Genomic DNA, 13,805 nt, shown 5'->3' on the forward strand with positions numbered 1-13,805 from the left:
CCCCTACGCCTCCCAGCTATCTTCCCTCCTCCCGCTGGAATTTCCCTCCTCCATCCCTCCCTCTACAGACACACACCCAGGCGCAGCGGAGACGCTGGGCTCCAGCCTAGGACGGTATCAGGTTGCGCCAACCCTCTCCGCCCTCTCCGTCGCCCCCCACGGAGAGAGGAGGAGCAGCCGCTGCAGTCAGAGCTCTGCCCGGATGCAACGAATCTAACCCCTGCCCTTTCGCCGCAGGCGAGGCACCCCCCCCCCCCCAACCCGATACCCCTCCTCCATCCTCCCGGAGCACCTAGGACCAAAGCTACCGCTGGCTCCGGAGTCGGAAAGGAGCTTGACCACCTGCCGCTCTCGAACTACGGGAACCCCTCCCCCCAAAGCCCTCCTCCAGTGGACTCCTCCTTCCACACTCCAACTCCCCACCCGCAACAGATCCCGGGACCACCCGAGCAGCAGCCCGCCTCGAACACAAAAGCGTGCTTCTCCCGTCGCAGTCACACAATGGCTCTTTCCAAAGGGTTCACGTTTAAACAAACCAAGACACAAAGGCTGAGAGGCGTACGTACACGCCGTAGGTCCCTCCCATCCCCCTGGGGGCTAGAATTCCCGCACCTCGGTACCTACGTCTTGGCAGCGAAGGACGGTGATCGATAGGAATCCATATCTTTTGCACCCGACTCTGAGTCAGCTCCATGGGCATCTTCACTGCGAGGTTTCGGTGTGGCACCACCCCTTCCCTGTCCAAACTCACTAAATTTACAGGTCAAATTTGAAATCAAAAGACCTCACAAGACAAAGCGGGAAGAGGGGGTGGAGGATGCGTACCGGTAGATACAACCACACTCTTTGATCTTTAAAAACAACCCCCAAAAAAGTCTTGCAAAACACGAGTCTTGCAACGCGTAGGCAAAAATTCTAAACCTGAGCTTTCTTCCCAGATCTCAGACTAATTAATCGTCCCCACCCTCGGAGCGGCTGCACGAGCAACGCTGAGTTAGGGGGCTGCCCCGTGGCTCTGGTGACGGATGCTACAAAGGCTTCGCGAGGTTCCAAGATGACTGTGAGCAAACCAGCTGTCCCCACCCGACCTTTTTGCCTGAAGACGCACGCCTGCAAGCGAGCTTTCAGTGCCAGAGAATGTCAGCCTGCCGAGTCTCTCCTTTTCGTTTCTCTCTCTGGTACTGCACTGATGCCTCGCCGACTGAGGCTATTTCTAAGACTTGACGCCGGCCGGCATCCACGCCCACCGACCGCCCCTGGGCGGGGAGAACATTCTTTCTGTCCAGGCTAGGGAGGAGAGAAGAAAAAAAAAAAAAGGGTAGTGAAGGAGGGAGGAGAGCGTTCAGCTGCTGCCCCCTCCCGGCTGCCCAGTTACTCTCCCGGCCTATTTCACCCCCACTCACCCTGGTTTATTAAATGAAAAATAAAATAAGGTGCCCCATAGGTCCACCCCTCCCCCTCTTGCTATCAGAAAGGTACACAATCTAGCCACCTCTTTTTGTAATTTCCCATCACCTTCCTTCCCCAAATGGCAACTGACATCGCAGCCCTTGTAAAAATGAATGCGGCTTCCTAGCAATCAAAGTTAGTAACTGGGGTAGGGAGAGACTTTGGTAATTTCAACAGACTAATCTCTGTAAGGTGAGTCATGGATGCGAGAATGTAGAATGAGAAAGATTACGCTTCTTTAAAGACGAATGGAAGTTTTCTATGTTATGCTAAATGTGTGCGATGATTTAAGGGGAATGCGAAAAGCGATCACTCCTCTCCCCACAGACCCCGTCCCCCAAGAAACCATTTAGCCCCTTTCCTACCAAGCTCTGGGGCCCTACTTGAAGATTCTCATCTCAGATGTTACCTATGCCCCAAACCTTAAGTCTTGCTAGTGAGGGTACCGGGCTGATGCGATCATCATGATCCCCAATCCCACCCCTACCCCATCTTCCTATTCCTTATCCCAGTCGCCTCCCGGATTCTAGCGGCTTTGAGACTACCCTCCCCATCCCTTCAGGTCACAATGACACTGGAACCTTGGCGAAGAACTCACAAAGTGGGTAGTGGGTAGAGGGTGGGTGCTGAGCAGAAAGGAAAAGTGACAAGGCCCCTCGAAGGAATTTGTTAATGAAATGAGAATTGGGAACACAGCTTTGGCATTTCGTCTCATTTGGAATGAATTCTCCATACGTTACAATTATACACCCTTCAGAAACTTTACAATTAGATTATCAGTAGAACGTAAATACTTTGAGGGCTTTTTGCATTCTGAAGACTTAGTACATTGTCTTGCAGTTAGCGCTTAGTTAATACTTAATAAATTTAATTTTCAAATTACTGACTTTATTAAAAAACCACATGTACCATATATGTATATCCCTTTTCTACAACAGTGCAAAGCAGTATTGGCAATAGTTTATCGATATGAGGGCCATATAAATATTATCAATAATTTTCATAATTTTATATAAATAATTTTCATAATATTGGTTACATCTCAAAATATATCGACGTTGATAGAAGTGAAACAACCTGATATAAAACAAAGCTGTTTACATCAATCAAACAGGGAGGGTAAAGAATCACAGAAACTGCTTCACGAAGCTGGAATTTCAGACAGAAAAGTATGCGCTGCTGCTTCCACACGTCCGACACGTCCCGCATGACTCCACTGGGAAGTCACTCTCCCTCCCTTGGCTTGCCAGTTTCTCTCCAGCGCCCCATCCGCCGCTGGAGGCATCAGTTGGTCCAGATGTCTCCCTAGCGTCTGCTCCGCCCCGCCTGACTTCCTTAGACCCTCTCCTCCCCGGGCTCCCACCTTCACCTCGGCAAGCGGGAGCCACCTGGCTGGCTAACCAGTCTTTTCCCTTGGCTGTACCTAACACTCCTTCTCTATGTCCTTTTACTAGTTTCCTGTGTAGCCGCCTCTGTTCAGAAACCTGAATCCAACATTGGACTCGTTTTTAATGCATTTCAAACAAATACTGCTGAATATACCCCAGGACCCTAGAGGAAAGTCCCACTCCAACAGAGCCAAATTGTAAAAGGGCGGAGAGTGAAACACAAGGCAAGCTTTTATGTGTATTCGATTAGATAGTTCGCCCGTGGGGGCCAGAGGGTAGTTGATTGGGAGGGAGAGGAATTTAAGTGCTTCGGGGCTTTAAATCAAATCAATCGCTCAAAGACCTACTCCACATTCCTTTCTAAAACTAGATAACGGACTAAGCAAGACCAGGGTTCAAATCGCATTTACTAGTTGTGGGTCCCTAGGTAAGTCATTCAACCTCTCTGCCTCCGTTTCCTCGTCTGTAAAATGAGATTCGGCTCTAACTCTATTTTGCTTTGATTCCCTCATTTTACATAAGGGGAAACAGACCAAAAGAGGTCATGTGACTTTCCCAACATCATCTCACTAGTTCCATGGCAGAACCAGGCTCAAACCAAGTTCACAGGTTCGTAGCACGAAAGTTGGAAGGACCGTCAAAGGTCATCTGAGTCCAATCTCCTCATTTTTCATATATGAAACCTGAGGATGGTTAAGTGATGTGCCTAAAGAGGCCGCTAGGTGGCGCAGTGGCTAGAAGGCCTTTAGTCAGGAGAATTTAAGTTAATTTTACCTTAGGAGGTGATATGGAAGGTGGGTGGGAATGGTGCATTGGTAATTAAGATAGGCTTTTAGCACTTATTCAATCAAGTGCCCTTGAAGAGTTTGGCCTTTATTTCCTTGATTAAATTAGGAGTCCTTGATGACCTCCTTGCCTCAAGGGAAAGCCTAATTTACCCTCCCTATTTCTTCCCCCCTTCCCAAACACACACTTTGGAGACCACTGTTCTAGAAAACAAAATGATAGTTTAAGATATGAATATTCCTTGGTAGATAGACCTGGTGGGTCAGCTTTCCAATTAGAAAGGAAACTCAAATTTCATGTAAAAAACAGAATGAAACAGTAGAAGGAATATTGGATTTGGAGTCCAACCAACAGGCTTTGAAATCCTAGTTCTTCTATTTACTATGTGACTTTAGGCAGTTAACTTAATTTCTCAGTTGCCCATCTGTAAAATAAGCAGCTGTAATTTTTTAGGCAGCATGGCATAGGGAAGTCCTGGACTTGTAATCAGTCAGACCTGGGTACAAAGCCCACCTCCCATGCTTTATCTATGAAGCTGGGCAATCTCTTCACTTCTCAGTTTCCTCATCTGTAAAACTACAGGGTTATACTAGATGGCCTCTAAGATCCCTTTCAATTCTTATCTATGACCTATTATGGTCATAATAGCAGTTGATGTGATTTCAAAGTATGCCTAGGCAGTGAGTTTGAAAGACAAATTGGGTCAAGAGATGTTCTGTGCTTTTAAGTCAATATTTAACCCATGCAGGTTATTTATAGCTCACCAACATATATTCTATATATATGTACTTAAAGACTATTTAGGTATTTTTACAGCCATTCTTAGCACAGACACACCATAAGCAACCTAAAAATGTCATTCCTACAAATTCTTTAGAGGTTTGGAAAACAGTCAACAGTAAGCCCCAAAAGAAAAACCAACAGCCCTCAAACAGTATAAACAAAGGGACCACATGAACATGTCAAAGATCAAAGGGAAAGATGTAAAGGGGAGTGAGTAGACTTTCATAGGTGAGACATTTATGGAGACAGAAATGATGATGAGGGCGCAGCAAACAGCCTGTTGATAAACAGAGAGCCTATGTTGGGGAAGAAAGTACAGGCACTTTTTACATGAAAGAATTACAGAAGAAATAAGAATCCCATTAACAGAGCAGGAAAACAATCATCCAAACTAGCAGCTGTGGGCAGAACAAGAGTTTTTTTCTAGCCAAAAGGTGGGGGTAGCCTGGAAATGTTAACAGTTGGGTTAAGCATATGACCTCCAGTACTACCTCCAGGGTTTGTGTCACTCTACTGAGAGATAGATGAAAATGTTTACCTAACACTCCCCAGCAGTCCCTTCCTCCATAACACCATATCCAATTTCATTGTACCATTGTCATATTCCCTAGAGCTGCAAATCAAAATAGGAGGTAAGACTTACAGAAATATATTACCCCAAATAAACGGTACCCCTAACTGAAGGTGCCATTTTTGAACAGACAATAATAAGAGATCTACACAATACACCCTGGAGAAGAGTAAATACCAAAATCTCTCTGAAGTTGAATATCTACATTAGTTTGGGCAAAAAAAAATTATTGAGGTAAAGCTTGGATATGCATTTGTGTTGTAACAGGTTATGGCAAACCTGTTGGTGGGGAGGAGCCCTTCGGCTTCATTAGAAGGGGCATTATTAGAGGGCAAAGAATGGACACTTGGAGTGCCCATGGATGTGCCAATCACCAGGGCTCCACACCCTGCCAACATGAAAGCTGCTTTTAACTCCCTGTACGTGTATACATGTACATGATGTGACATCAACTATCTGAGGATTCCTGGATTCCTTTATGGAGTGTCTCTACATCGGAAGGAGCCACTGGCAGGTGAATCCCACTTAAGACAAACCCTCAGCATGCGTTCCTGTGTAAGCATCACCTCAGCACCAGCACCACTGAAAAAAAAGACAGACCAAAACATACCGTTCCATTTCACTAGTGGAGGAGTGAGGAGATCAAGAGTCTAGGTCTACTGATGCCTGGCTGGAAAAGACAGTACATTTTTAGAGGGAAAATGGTATTCTTGAAAGATGATGAAAACCCACATAGACTATTATTTCTACAAGGTACAGATAAGGAATAGATTAAAGGATTTTCAAGGTACCTTGGCAATGAATGCAGCAGATATAATATAGGTGGGATATTTTGGAGTCTTTTGAAAGTCAGTGCCCCTTTCCACAAGGCTTCTAGGGAACCCAAGAATATGCCAGGTCTGGGCTGGATCCATTTCAGCTATTAGCTACACAAACTTGCATCAAGATAACTATTTATGTGCTGGCTATAAAATAAAATATTTCTGTGCTATATTCAAATCTTCCCCCCTGGAATTTTGCAAAGCTGGGAATACTGAGAATTACATTATTTAGATCTGAAGAGCACCTTGCTCTCCATCAGTTTCAAAAGCAGGAAAGAAGATGGCATGGACTTGAATAGGGAACAGATATGGAATTGCTCAGCTGCCTTTATTTTCATATAATTGGATGTGATCCTGTGTGACTGCCTTATCCTGTACAGCAACAAGCCTTACTGGGCTTTCACTGAGTCACTGTGCAACTATAGCAAAGTCACCTGGGCAGCATAGTTTCTAGAAGAGGGATTTTACAAGGATATACCAGGGTATTCCTGAAGAAATAAACTCAGAGCACTGTTCTTAAACCTTTTCTGTCATGGATCCTTTGGGCGGTCTGGAGGCCTGCTCAGAATAATATTTTAAATAAATGAAGGAAATGCTAAAATTTTAGTTAGAGGTTAATGAAAATAAAAACACAATTACTTTCCCATTCAAGTTCACAGACCCTACAGAGAAGTAATGAGGGTTTTCTGAACTGGGAACAGCTGACAGCAGGCGACAGAAAATTAGAGCTTCTGGGCAAATCTGTACAGTGACCTGGGTTTGTTGTACCAAGTGTGTATCACATCAAGGCCCTGTTTATCTCCAATGCCAGGTGCCCAGGGTCTGCATGGAGATCACGTGTTCAGTACCTCAAGAGAAAGATATACCTGTGACCAAAGAACCTTTTCCTAAAGCAGCTGCCTTTGGTGGGAATTATGCTTCAACTTCAAACATGGCAGTGATCAGTCAATTTTATGACTCTGTATGTAGCTGGTGGACACGATCTCTCCCACTAAACCTGATACAAAGCCAGAAACTGTATTAAAGAATAGGTGAACCTGGTGTAGGCTCCAAAGGAGCACATAAAGAAGGATCCTGTGTTCCTAGTGGACAAGGAAGCATATTACCAAGGACACACAATTTTTGCCTTTGATTTGTCTCCAGACCACAAATGTTTAGACCATTATATGCCTATTAAAACAGGGAACCTTGAGGGCAAGGAAACACTTTGCCAAAGGCATCATTCCCACTTCTAAGATAATTGTGTATGGAGTGTTTGGCAATGTTATGGAAATTAACTGGAAGTTCAATGAGTTCTTCTCCTACATAGTGATATGGTGGATACATTACAGCTTTTCAATCACTGTATCAAACCATCCTCATGCACAAAGCAGCTTCTGGGATGTTTGTCACTATGACTCCCAGCCAATAAAGCGGTTACTCTGAAGACACTTGGGGTTGATGTTTAACAGCCATTTCTGCACCAAACCTGAGTTTTGAGGATATCTGCTTCACTGAAGACACCAAGTGGGAATTTTTTCGACATTTCCAGGCACTCACCAGAATCCCACCTTACTGTTCCTAAATCTGATCACCTTCCTTGAGAAAAGTGCTGAAAAACGTTTCAGCAAAAGAGACATCTCCAAGGCGGCTTAGTAACCTGTTGTTTCCTTCGTGTGTTTTAATTCAAACCGCTTGGGGTTATCCTTCAACTATGTTGTAAACATATAATCTGAAGATGTTAGTCAACATAACAGGGTGATTGTGATGATATTTGTAAATAAAGCACTGTATCCTAGAGACCCGATGGCCCTCAGATCAGCTTTCTTAAACCCTCCTTACACTTGAATCTTTTGTCAAGATTTTCATTAGTATCAACTATCAACTGAAAATAAATTTATGTACACATAGTTTCTTATACAAATCTCTTTCTTCTTTGTTGAATATTAACATCAACAAACACCAAAAAATGTTAAAATATGTATTAGTGTTTGTTGATGCTTAACTTCACAACAGGACAAAGACAAAAACAGGAACTGTGGTTTCACTGATATGGGGCAGAGGTGACAAACACTTGACCCACAATAATTCCCAGTGGGGTCAGGACCAGATTAAAATGTAATTGGTAAATATTTAACAAAGTAAAATAAAAACAAAATAGAACATAAGTAATGTTAATATGTGGTTAATATGCAGCCTGGAGAGATCTTTATGCATGGTTTATTGGCCCCCTGTTTCTATTTGAGTTAGACACTACTGCCATAGGAAGCCCACCATGAGAAATTCTCACTTACTGGCACCTTCTGGGTACCTAGAGAAATGGTGTCAAACTTAAATAGAAATGGATCCCTGCAGTACACATAACTGACTTAGAAAACCACAAATCAACATTACTTTATTGTGTTGTATTTTTACTTATTTTGATAAACAATCCTCAACTACCTTTTAATTCGATTCTGTGCACTCGGGAGTTTTGTGGGACCCTTGTAATTCAGCCCCAGGACTGTGAGCTTGACCCTAGAGCGTTAAGAGTTTAAATGACCCACCTAAGATCACACAGCTATTATCTGTCCAATAAACCACTTGAACTCAAGTCTTCTTGGCCTCTCAACTAGCTTTCTAAGCACCACACAACTCTGTCTCTCAAGTTTACAAGCCAAAACAGGAAAATTTAAACAAATTTTTAATGATATTATGTATCAGCAATTTTTTTCTCACTCTGAATTCAATCCCAAACCACACTCATACTTTCATCTCACCCCCAAATCAAATAAACAGAGCATGATTCTTGTGTGAAGAAAATCTTTACAATTCAAGCCAAACTTATCTCTTGAGTTTTTTGGGTTTTTTTTTTCCAGAAATCGTGCACATCCTCAGGTGTGGTCAGCACCTTCCTTTTCAAGGATGGTAAGATAGTCACTTGGTGGTAGAGATTCTCCATTCTGGTCACTCTGAGGGGATGTGATTTTCAGATGACTCAGTTGTGACCTAGGAGGGGTAGGCATTTCCAATGAGGACTCTACTAGGCCCCACAGGGAAAGAGGGAGAGGAGGAGGCAGAAGAAAAAGGGGGGAGGGAGGGGGAAAGGAAAGTATAGAAAGAGTTAGACAGAGAGGAGGGAAGAGAAAGAAAGGGGAAAGGCAGCGAAAATGTATTATGTGCTTACTAAGTGGCCAACTATATGTTAAATGGTGTTAGGGATGCAAATACAAGCACAGTATGAAAACACAAATACAAGCAGTACTTGCTCTTAAGGAGTTTATATTCTATTTTTTTAAGGCAATCTATATATAAAAGGGTTCTGGAAAGCAAGGGGGAATTCATTAGCAAGGTGTGGAAATGGTTGGAAAGTGCGTTGGAGGACTGGTTCTGGGCAAGGCAAGGTAAAAGCTCCCCTATTAAAGCTAGGGGACCCAGGAGTGGAGTCCAAGGCTGCAGTGAGGACAGACAAGTAGTATAAAGCTCCTTAACTATTTAAAGTATAGAAGGTCCAACTTCAGGGCAAATAAACTGGAAGGGTAGATGGAAGGGATCTTAATTTTTTTCCTACCTCCAGCTAAATCAGGTGCCACCATTCCCCACCCATACATGCTGTCACAACAAAACAACCCCAGGTTAGCCCAATGATAGATGACCTGATATAAGCTCTAATAATACCTCATCTGCTCCCAACTCACCAGGATGTGAACATAACTTTCCATCAGTGGATTAGAGAATAATCAGGAGATATTTGCTTATTAGACCCAAACTATCATTATTTGCTCTACCAAAGTTACAGGGTAAAGTGAATTAGAACCTGCTCCAGACAGAAACTAGCCCCTCTATTCCTCTACTAGCCCTCCAAATAAAATGGTAATGCTTTTTTAAAAATTTATTTAAAAAAATAATGACCTCAGCAGAGGCTGACTACTGCTTCTACTGGGCCCAACTGTTTGAAAAAAAAAAATGAAAAATTAGTTAAATTGTTCTTCTACAAATGCCAGGTCACTTCTTTTGAAGACAAAGACAGAAATGTCCAGTTGCTTGGGAAGTCATTGTCCCAGACTAGCCATGGATATAGTGACCCCCAAAAAATGACCCAAGGCTTATCAAACCCTCTCAGCCAAGCCTGATTCCCTATGCCCCAGTTCATCTGAGTCATTTTTTTCATCTGAGTCAGCAGCTGTCCTGTTGAGCTTCTTGTTTTAAAAAGACACTCTTAAGCTTGAACCAGAATTCATAAACTTGTCCATTTCACATTCCTGGTCTAATCTCCTAACAGGCTAATCATCTGCATTGATTGTTACTGTCTCCCCACCCTGCTCCCTACCTATTCAGCCAACAGAAATAGTACTTCTTTACTTCTGTGGCACATTTTTGGCTGCTTTTCTGATGAGGTAGTTAGGATTTTGCTTTCCCAAACTCATTAATAGGCAAATTCAGGACCAAAGGGAGGACAATGAGGAGCAAAGGAGTCAGCCTACAACTAAGGGAAAATTTTCATATGTTCCCAGCACCTTTGCTACCTGCAAATTCATAGAACCAAAATCTGCATGAGATATGAACCTAGGAGATGCAGAATAATAGGGCTCACGTCGTGTCTTTATTGGAAGATGACTTAGGAACACTAATATTTTCAGGACAAACTAAAAGAAAAACCCTCCTGGCTCCAGCCTCAGAGCTGTCTTGGCCTGCTGCTGTAAGCACTTGTCACTGTCTTTTTCTGCTTCATTGAAAAAAGAAGGAGAAGGCAGGGAAGGATCTACTTCTCATTTCTCTGACAATTCTCTCATTCCCTTTGGTTGCTCTCTGATGGGCATGAGCAGGACCACAAATGCTCTCCCAAGAAGAACCACGGGCTCCAGAGAACACCCAGAGAGGCTAATGGGCCTCAAATTTTTATTGCGTTCATGTTCATGTAGCCTGGAGGGAAAGGCCCAATCAACTATCAATAAACAATATGGTGTGAGGGAGGATCAAGGACTGACTCCAAGTTCTGTCACTAGCTACCTATGTGACCTTCCATGGGTTATTTCATATCTGTAGTCAACCATTTCTTGGGTACTTGTATAAGATATCTATTATTTCCCATTGGAAACATGGTCTAAGGAGAGCACAAACTGTTAATAACAATGGGGGGAATCATCAGGGAAAATAGGCAAATTTAAACAAATTCAGAATACATCACAAGTTGGGGGAAATAGCTAAAAGAAATAAAATTCAAAATTGGTAAGAATTCAGGGTAAAGAATACTCTATTGTATTATTGGCAGGACTTTAAATTCGTACTTGTTTCTGGGTGAGCAATATGGCAATATACAATAAGAGTTCAAAATACATCCCACTCTTTGACTCAGCAATATTATTAGGACTATATATAACCTAAAGTTGGGGTTTCTAACTTTTTTATATAATGCACCCCCCCTTGGCAGTCTGGTAAAGCCAAGGGACCCATTCTCAGAAGAAAGGTTTTAAATGTATTAAATAAAATAAAATACAGAGGTTAACCAGAGAAACCCAACTTTATTGAAATAATAAAAAATTTTAAATATTTTTTAAAAATTCATGGATCCCAGATTAAGAACCTTAGTCCTAAAGGGCATTTTAGTTTTAAATTTAAATTTTAAATTTAATATTAAATTTAAATTTTAAATATTTTTTAAAAAAACTAATTCATGGATCCCAGATTAAGAACTTTAGTCCTAAAAGATATCTAAAAAGAGAGAAAAAAAAGACCCCAGTGTAAGGGAATCTAATTCACTTGCTGAGCATACAGGGAGAATGTAACTGTGTTTGGAATTTTAATTGTATTTTCCTCTGGAGCATACAGACATGCCTATTGACACCTAGTTGAGAAGATTTAGGTATCTTCTTTGGTATCATAGAATAGAGAAGATTCATTGGTTGGTCCCCAAGTAGAAGAGATTTAAGGAGATGAAGTCAATCTTCTGAGGTGCCAGGGCACATGTCCACACCCTCCAAGAGAAAATATAAAAAAGGCTGACTCATCAAGATTCCACTGATCAACATGTACGAAAATATTCATAGCTCCTTTATTTGTAATAGCAACAACTCCCTATCAGTAAAGATCAAGGAGTGGCTGGATATGCAATGGTTTCTCAATATAATAGAATACTATTGTGTAAGGAAAAAAAATGGCCAATGTGGAAAATGCAAAGACATATACAAAGTGAAGCTAGCAGGGTTAGAATAACATCCACCTTGACAAAGACTACATAAAAGTAGTATCATCAAACACAGGTCATGTCAGACTAACCTCATTTCCTTTTTGACATGATTTCTTAACTAGTAAATTAGGAGAATATCACTAGTACAATTTTCCTAGATTTTAGCCAAGTTTTTATTTTTAAAAAAAGTGTCTCATATGTAGAGATGTAAATGAAAGGGTAACACATTTAGATGGATTCATAAATGGCTGGACGTGTAGATTCAAAAAAGTAGTTACTAATAGTGCAACGTCAATGCGGCAGAAGATCTCCAGTGGAGTACTACAGAGACCTATGGCTGGCCCTATGCATTATCCACTTTTTTAATCAAATGACTTAAGGCAGATGTGCCATGCTCATCAAAATTTCAGACACAAGGCTCAGAAGAATGGCTAACACACAGCATCACAGAGTCAGGATCCAAAAACATCTTAAAGAATGAGAACATTGGGCTAAATATAATATGACAGAATTCAGCAGGGATAAATGTAAAGTCTTATACTTGGTTACAAAAAAAAATAAACTTTAGCGGTACAAAATGGAGAAGGTATAGATAGATAGCAGTACTGAAAAAAAGCTGGAGGTTTTAGTGGACACAGGTTTAATGTGAGTCAGTACTATTACATGGCAGCCAAAAAAAAAAAGATAACATAATCTGTTTTCTGCTATTTGTGGATGTAATGAAGCCGGTCACTCAAAGGAGCTCCTACATTAACACATTTGTTAAGATAGACAAGAAGCAATAGTATTAACTCTGTTCAACAATAAAAGCCAAAAATCAGTATCAAGGGTGGCTTTAGAGAGATAGGCTCACCCAGTATTTTCACCACTGTCATGGAGAATGTCCCATGTGAGTCTGATGAGGGTACAGTCTCTGGGAACCCCCTTGAACTCTCCTTGATCTTCCCACTTGATCTGGCTAGTTTCCACCCTTGATCTTGTCAAAGTGTCATATATGCCCAAATCTGCTACCCTTAAACTAGCCTATCCCTACGTTGTCTTGTTATCTCCTTCAGCTACTTCCCACCTTTAATCCCATTCTCTTGGTTCCTGGACTCTTCCTCAAGACCCTCCCTAAACCCCTCCTCCCATCATCCCAGGACCACCCTAGCTCCCTCCTACAATCTTTGTGTGTATAAGTCTCATCCTGTCTCCATGAAGGTTCTCAGATTCAATCTAGCTCAGTTCAGACTGAGTCTGGCCCACTTGTGAAAACTGGCATCACAAAGGTTGGGATTTCTTAAGACAACTCATTGTGGTAAACCCTTAATAAACTTTGTCATTTCCCTTGGCTGAGAAGGCTTGAGTCATTCTTTCGGTAGGACCTGGCGTGTCATAGTTTTGGGGTCTCGAGCACCCCTCAACCCCAAACCTCATCAAGTCCAAACAGAACAGGGGATGCTTCTTTTTCCTTGGCAAGGTTTTCTTGATACTCTCATTTATGGATGAGATTCTGCTGCTTGAACCAAACGAAGAAATTCTAAAAGATCTTAATGAGAGATCTGTGGATATTCCCAAGAGATGTAGGCCTCCAAGTGTGTTAGTTAGACTATACAGAGAAGATTTAAGGAAAGGCAAGAATGAGAAGGTATATATGGATAGCAATCTGAAGCAGTGGAATAAGTACACATACTGAGGGGATTTGAGGTCCTTTGGTATTACTTGCCCACATGAAACTAAAAGAGAGTAATAAAAATAGGACAGGGTGAAAACTTGATTCCTTGATAGACAACTATAAGCTTTGGTCTTCAAAACTCTCCCGATATTTTAAAAAATTAGTAAAAAGAAGCAGGATGGAGAATCAGGTTGAGATGCTATCCCTA

The 13,805-nt window shown here is 42.0% G+C and overlaps 1 protein-coding gene across 6 annotated transcripts in view; it reads right to left on the reverse strand.

Annotated features, from left to right (window-relative positions):
- The window catches only part of PFKFB3 (6-phosphofructo-2-kinase/fructose-2,6-biphosphatase 3), a 112,655-nt gene that overhangs the window by 33,748 nt on the left and 65,102 nt on the right, over positions 1 to 13,805 (reverse strand). For 2 of the 6 annotated variants that reach the window (XM_036759347.1, XM_036759348.1), the window contains exon 1: positions 613 to 1,169. The exons of 1 other annotated variant lie outside the window; for it this stretch is intronic. In XM_036759347.1, coding sequence (XP_036615242.1) covers positions 613 to 700 — 88 coding nt within the window. In that variant the 5' untranslated portion in view covers positions 701 to 1,169. Of the gene's footprint in view, positions 1 to 612; positions 1,288 to 13,805 lie in introns of those variants that run through there. 3 more of the 6 variants (XM_036759349.1, XM_036759350.1, XM_036759352.1) reach the window with 3 other exon arrangements.

Source organism: Trichosurus vulpecula, chromosome 5 (genome assembly GCF_011100635.1).
Source record: "Trichosurus vulpecula isolate mTriVul1 chromosome 5, mTriVul1.pri, whole genome shotgun sequence".
Taxonomy (NCBI): domain Eukaryota; kingdom Metazoa; phylum Chordata; class Mammalia; order Diprotodontia; family Phalangeridae; genus Trichosurus; species Trichosurus vulpecula.